At 28.3% G+C, this 7,711-nt stretch overlaps 1 protein-coding gene across 1 annotated transcript; it reads right to left on the reverse strand.

Moving 5' to 3' along the window:
• Positions 1 to 235: 235 nt before the first annotated feature.
• LOC149513605 (uncharacterized) lies at positions 236 to 2,223 on the reverse strand. The gene is made up of 3 exons (XM_089746792.1): positions 2,069 to 2,223; positions 840 to 1,099; positions 236 to 515 (listed from the first exon to the last, which is right to left on the reverse strand). The coding sequence occupies exons 1-3, from the start codon at positions 2,153 to 2,155 to the stop codon at positions 464 to 466; spliced, it is 399 nt and encodes a 132-aa protein (XP_089602918.1). The 5' UTR covers positions 2,156 to 2,223; the 3' UTR covers positions 236 to 463.
• Positions 2,224 to 7,711: the final 5,488 nt, after the last annotated feature.

The raw sequence follows: 7,711 nt of genomic DNA on the forward strand, positions 1-7,711 counted from the left end.
CAACTCATACAGATAATACATCAAACTAAAGGACAAAAAAATAAATCCAACAAATCTATGGGTCTCAAGCCAAAATTGTTTGGATTGGACTCCAAGTGGAATAAGCTTGAATTAGATCCACCAAGTGTAAAACAACATAAATTTTTTTTTTTTTTAACTTGACTACTACCCATTCAAAAAATATTATAAATCCACCCTCTTGAGCATTTAGCTAGTTGTAATAAGTGCATATATGTCATACTCAAAAGTGCTTGTTTAAATTTTTATTCCAAAAATAAAAATAGGATCATAAATATTCATATTTTAATCTCTAATGTTGTCAATATCTCAGTCTTTTTTTTTATATATGATTAATATTATAATATTAAATATTGACAACATTAATTACTACTAATACTACAATCTATGCTTAAAATCCAACGAAAACATGCTAAAAGTAACAATAAACCCTAGAATCGTAATATTAGCTGCCGCCAAAGGCTTCCAATTGAGCGTTCTGTTCCACTATGAGTTCACTGCAAGGAAGAGATGAGAAAGAAAAGAGTAACATTAGCTGCACAATCAAAGTTTTTAAATCAATTGCATATATCTGCATTTTTTTTTTCTCAGTATCTTTACTAACAAATAGCTGAGAACAGTATCCTCGGTTTGATATTACTTCTAGTTTGCCACAAACTTCACATGAAACTAACTATCAATTCAAAGTACAAAAGATTTTATATTAATTTTTTATTGATTTGTTTTTTTTTTTTTGTTTGTTTATTCACAAACTTGAATTAATAATCTTATGTAAATTTTACAAAAAAAAAAAAAAAAAGGTACAGAGATAAGGACTATACCGAAGAGCCTGAGTAAGTTGAGCTGCTTTGGTAAAGTCTTTATTTTCTCTTGCTTTTAAGATTTCAAACATGAAAGCAAGCCGAATTCGGGTGTTGGCACTCTGCTGTACGATGAGGCTTGTCTCTCTTCGGAGTTGGTCACATTCAGCTTCTATGGCATTAAGTTTGTCTCGGACTTGTCTTTGCCCCTCTTTGATCCCCTTTTGTTCCAACCTTACCCCTTTCATGAGATTCTTGTGTATTTTCAACTTCCTTTTCTTCTGATCCAATATTAATGAAATATATATCATATAAAGTAAAGATGAAATTAATTAATGTGGATGCAAAAGCTAGATCCAATCATGGTGATTAATGTATACATAATTAACGGTATTAAATAACATTTAAAGGTACTATTAGTTTTAGTCAATCCCTCTACATTATTGATAAATTCATGAGTTTTATCTATCTATATAATTTTATTTTACATATTTAATTTTCATTTAACTATTTTCAATTGAGAATTTCACAAACATCTATTAAAGGTTTTTTTTTTTTTAATTAATGTCTGTTTGATAAACAGAAAACTTTAAAATTGAAAATTAAATAACTTTAACATAAAAACATTAAACACTAAATTTTTATTTTTAAAAAGTTTTAAATACTTAATTTATAATGACTAAAATACACCAATAATCATCTTCCATGATTTTTTTGTACAATATTTTACTTTCATTAACGATTTTTAAAACTCAAATTTTGAATCAACCTTTTAAAAATATGTTCTAAATTCATTTGTCTGAGATATATCACATATAATTATTATAATAAATTAGTAATAGATGAAAAAACTTTTGTTAACATTAATATCCATATGGCTATCCATGTGAAGTTGAATGATGAATTTCATCATGGCAATGCATGAAAATGAATGAATTTAAAATATTATTAAAAGTTTGGAAATCTAAAAATTAAATTTTAAAAGTTATGAAAGAAAAATAAAATATTACATAAAAATCATGAACATATGATATTATTTACTCCAAAAATATAACAGGCCCATATTTTTTGCCACATAAACATTTACATAGACTACCACGTGGCACACGGAGGTAGCAAATCAACGGAATTAGTCATCAAAATTTTTTGTGACTAATTTGTCAATTACTTCGGGCAACAAAATTCCAAATTGAAGTTTACTGTTTGTTGTTTAAAAAAAAAGGGTAATAATGAACGAAAAAAATGTATACCTTATCCCTCCTTTGGGACAACCTTGAATTTAGTGCAGCGATAACGATGGGAGACTTGTTCTTGCTTAGATTCATCAGCAAAACCATGTTTGCTAGTTTGATGGAGTAAAGTTAATTAATTTTGTGACTGTCCATGGATTTTCCTCATGCTATAAGTTGGTATATATAGTTCTTCCAAAGCGTATGGAAAACGCCAATATGAAAACAAATCCCTGGAAGTTTGGAAAACGTCGACGGACCTTAATATAAATTCCAAGGAGTCGAACGATTGCTCTTACGATTGACTGACTTAGAATTATTGGGCCACAGTTGTCGTGGTTGTTACGCCGAATTGACCTCGCAAAGTCACGTCAATGTTTGTTGTGAAAGCATTTTTGAAAGCGTCCAAATTATTTGGTCAGATTCCAGAGCGCTTGAAGCTGTAAGCAACAAACAACATGTTTTCACATAAAGCAGGCATGTCTTCCCTCCAATAGCCAATAGCAGGGAAGATGTATTAATTGGCTAATGTAAAAAGTATTCTCCCAGACTTTTGGTTGGCTATTGGAATTCACTATAATAATGCCACTGGTCAACATTGTTCGGTTAAAGTTGAATTTTATCGCATCCTCTGGAAAAGTCTAAATGCGTTTCTTTTTCTTATTATAACTTAATTATTTTCATATTGCAAATAAAATATTTGTTAGGTTAATGTGTTAGAACAATTCCTAATTCAATGTGTTTTTAAATTTTAAAATTTTTTAATGTTATACTTAAATTATAAATTTATAATTAATATGACATTTAAAAAAAATTTCCAATCATATATTATTGTTTGAAATTAATTACAGTAAAAAAATTAAATTAATTAAAAATTTATATTTTAAGTATCAAATTAAAAAATTAAATATCTTACTATAATTTAAAAATAATTAAAAACATTTATTCTATTATTTACTTTATTTATTTTTCACCTTTTCTTTCTTGTTCCAATCTCTTTTTAAATTAAATGTGTTAAAAAAAATCAGGAACAACATAAAAGATTAGTCATCATTGTTTTATGCTTTGTGGTTAGTCATTGCTTATAACATTTTACCAACAAATAACTTGACTCGGTCTCATCTTCACCTATATATATTATTATATATATATATATATATATTTATATATATATATATATATTTTCTTGTTGAAATTAGTGAATTGACTTGGAAAAATATCATACATTTTCGTTTTCAACTTTTATTAACTATACTAGAGTGTCTCCAAAGGCAAATGTGATTTAATTAATTTTATTGACTTATTGTCTTATTCTCATATTATATACTTTTCTCGTCTTAAATTATTTGAGTGTTATTAATTCTTATGAAATTTAAAAGAAAATTTTGATTTTAATGTATGTAATATTAAATTTTAAATTTGTTTATAAAATTAATGTTTTATAATTTTTAAAATCATAAAATAAAAAAATCATAAAATATAATTTTAAAATATAAAAAAAACATTTTAAATATTAAAAAAAAAAAAACATAATTTTGGGACATAAAAACTAACCAAAACAAAAAAAAAAAGGGATAGAGGAAGTATATTATTGTTTTCCATGGATTACTATTGATCTTCTACGTTTACTAATATAAAAAATTCATTTTTTTAACATATTTTTATCATAACGTGTAAATTCAAAAACTCAATTGTAAGAAGAATCTATTAAGAATATCATTCAACAATTAAGGGATATCAGGAGCGAGCAGCAGCTCTCCCAGCAGTCCTAGTTTACTCACACAGGAATCTAACAAACAAGGATTAGCATCAGATATCGATTCACCATTTAATTCTCAAATATAATTTCAGAGTAGCATTTACGTTTAAATATACAGATGAAGTAAACTGATGTGTATATATACAATTATTGCCAATTCAGTCACACCCAAATCCAACTCTGATGTTATCCAAATCAATGCGACAATACAGTTACCTCTTAACACAAAAATTTTCCAGTGAATCAAACAAGACAAACTAATCCTGCACTGCATGCTATTGTCTCATCTGTCTCAGAATCAATATACGATCCCTTTCATAGCCACTTGCAATTCCTCACCTTTTGCAAGCAAAACTAGAACGCGAGTGATGTCTCACGAGAAAAAGTTGATTTTGTTAACACAAAGGAACAAACATGCTGAACTTATGCAATCAATGAAGAGCATTACGAATGAGCTGGCATTGGCACCAGACCCCGTTGCTGTGATGATCTAATCATCTTTATTTTGAATGGTCTAGGTACAGAGTTCCAAGAGATGTCAACTACAATTTGAGCCAGAGATGGAATATCACTGGAGGAATTGCATGACAAGCTGGCTGACTAATTTGAAGCAGCAATCAAGGAATCAATCAAGCAATCAATCAAGCAATATCACTAGTGTCAAGCTGTCAATTTTGTTCATGCCACAGACTCTACAAAAAATCATAATAGGCTTGTAAACTCAGGCGCTTGTTATCTTGTCACTATTGACCTCAACAATTTGACACTTTGTTCCTAGTATGGGGTCCTGAGGAAATTCTAGTGAATTGATCACACTGGTTTTGCCACCATCACCGGTGTACCAAAAACGCTTCACATCTTTCCTATGTTTTACTCGTTCTTAAAATGCAAACAGATTAAATTTTAGTTTCCAAGTTCTGCAGAGCTAATAATGTCTCTGTAAAATTCTTTTTTTCTTTCTTTTCCATATCATTAGGATCTTACACACCAGGGCACCGTTAGTCAAAGTGCACGACAGAAATGATTCTATGAACTTCAGCAAATAAGTTCTCATTCTTCTTAAGACACAAAGCAATTGCTGATACTTGGCAAAGGAGATTAGGACACCCTTCCTCAAAATTTCTTAATTTTATGCATTAGTCCTTCAGTTTCGATTATGATTCTATCATGCATTGTCAGATAGCAGTTTTTCTTCTTGCAACAGAAGTCACGCATGCACCGTGACAGATTTTGACATATAATTTTAAGGAGATCAACTAATAATATATAATATACTTTATCTTATAAAGGCATATTTTGTCACACTATTAATATATATATATGTGCAAACAATATACTAATAAAAACACGATAAGCTCTTGAAATTATAAAACAAAAATATTACTGTGACAATGTTATTCTTTCAACAATAACATGATTTACAATTAACCATAGAATTATTAATTACATAATCTGTCAATAAATTATGCAAATTTTTTTTTGACAATTTAAAATTGAAATAAAAAAGAAGTATGAATAAATCAATCATTAAATATTTTATCAAAATAAGAAAACTAAATATATTTTTAAAAAATTTGAGATAAAATTTTGAGATTAAAAATTATAATTTTTATCCTTTTGTGAACTAGTTCTAATATGATTTTTTTGTTGGAAAAAGAATTACGACATGTGATAGAGATTTAAAGTAAAAATAAAAGTAGAAAATGATATGGAGAGGAGTTATAGTAAGCTAAATCTCTTTCCCTAAATCTCCTACACTTTGACCAAAAAAAAAAAAAAGAAAAAAAGGAAAAACACATTTGGTGCTTGGTTGAAAACTTGAATTTTGTTGATAAAATTGAAATGTTAATTTGATTTTTGTTAAAGTAATTTAAAAATGGTGACAAATCTCTTTATTTTAAGAATTTACAAATAGTAAGTGTTTGATACAATAAATGAACAAATAGCAATACGATAAGAACATCTCTTAAATTGCAATCCATAAAATTAAGTTATAAAACATAAAAAATAATAAAATTAAAATTTTTAATTTAGAGGACCAATTTAAATAAATTTAATATAAATATATATGCATGCTAAAGGGTTGTTGAAAAAATTTTAGGGAGGCAAAGCCCCTTGGGCTCCCGTTACCAACTGCCCATGCCCATGCGCATGCACTTCCTCTTCATCAGTCTAGTTTATCTAATTCCAAACCATTAGAATTCATTTGTACTGATGTTTAGGATCCAATCATAAAGGCTTCATCAAGGAGATTTTTCTAAATCCTAAGGGGTGGAGGATTCTAACTTCGAGGAATTCATGGCAATTAAGGAGGGTGTCTCTTTCTTCTCTTCTTTTGTTTGGACTAACTCTCACAATATTATTGTTGAAAGTGATTCTAAGAATGCTACCTTTTGTGTTGAGCTTAAAGCAACAAACATAACAATGTAAAAATAATATATCACAATAAACTTAAAGCAACATACAACAATCAATAGTCTAACAACTTAAGAAAAGTAAAGCACACTAAGATTTAATAGAAAACCCTCTAGTGTAGAAGAAAAAAAAATCACGAGCCATCAGAAAAATCTACACTATCATATAATGAATATACAAAGTTTTCATCTAACTAAAATTAGAGCTAATCAATAAACAGAGACAATTAGAGAAATCTCACCAAATAAGTTACTTAACAAATATATCCTGAAATTATTTCTAGAGAGCTTCAAACTTGATCTTTACCATTCAAAATATAGAACATTAAATCATGAATGTGCTAACAAAATTTTAGCTTAATCGGATCACAAATCGACCTTCATTCAACCTCTTGATCAAACTGGCAACTTTTCCTTCTTATATTCTTTCACACTTTTCTGGTTCTTTACTTTTTTTTTTTCTTGGCTTGCAGGGCCAATTTTATTCTCCCAAAATAGCCCTCACTTTCATTTTGTAAGGCTTTATTTCATGTTAAGTCAAAATGCCTATAGCCTTTGATTAGTCAAAACCAAAGGAATGGGGTTGGATCCTATGTTCCTAACAAATAAAATATTCCAATGCGCTGGTAATATTTTACAAAAAATCTTCAATATAATCAAATTCCTTTTTCTTCAAAATTTTAATTAAAATTAAAAAATTAATTAAAAAATTAATAAAATTTTTGAATGAGAATAAAATGTGTGCATAAACATGAAAATATTTTGCATGGCATGCATGACATAATTTCTTACGAAAAGTAAATTTAGACCTCTGATGATGAGACTCTAAGGTATTCCGAGAAGCGATGCCTAAAAAATCTTTAGGTAAGAAAAAGTTCTTCTAATGTTACCAACGTACTGGAACATTTTAAGAATTATTTCAATAAAAAGGTTTTAATTTATTTTTCTCGAGAATAAAATTTTTTTAACATGACATTTTCTTACGAAAAATAAATTCGAGCCTCCAAAGATGAGATTCTAAAAGTATTCCGAGTAGAGATGCTTTAAGAAATCTCTAGGTGAGAAAGAGTTCTTTTAATGTTACCAACGTACTGGAACATTTTAAGAATTATTTCAATAAAAAGGTTTTGATTTATTTTTCTCGAGAAGAATTTTTTAATAAATAAAAAATCAAGGAAATTATTTTTCGAATACTGAAAATAAGACTGTTTGTATCAAAATCAAAGGATAACACGTTGTTAATTGTTACCATTTTTGAACGGGCGTTGTGGGGGTGCTAATCCTTCCCCACGCGTAACCGACTCCCGAACCCAGACTGTTTTGCAAATCGTAAAATTATCTTTTTAATAAATTTTAATTAATTTTAAGATTTCATTAAAAGGATATGTTTTAATAGGTGGCCAATCGCACCTAGCAAAAAAGATTGGTGGCGACTCCGTTATTTTTTATTTTGTTTCCAAATTCGTCGGACGGACACAAAACCGTTACGAC

This window comes from Durio zibethinus, chromosome 18 (assembly GCF_047325235.1).
Source record: "Durio zibethinus cultivar Kanyao isolate XHJ-2024 chromosome 18, ASM4732523v1, whole genome shotgun sequence".
In the NCBI taxonomy this organism is placed as follows: domain Eukaryota; kingdom Viridiplantae; phylum Streptophyta; class Magnoliopsida; order Malvales; family Malvaceae; genus Durio; species Durio zibethinus.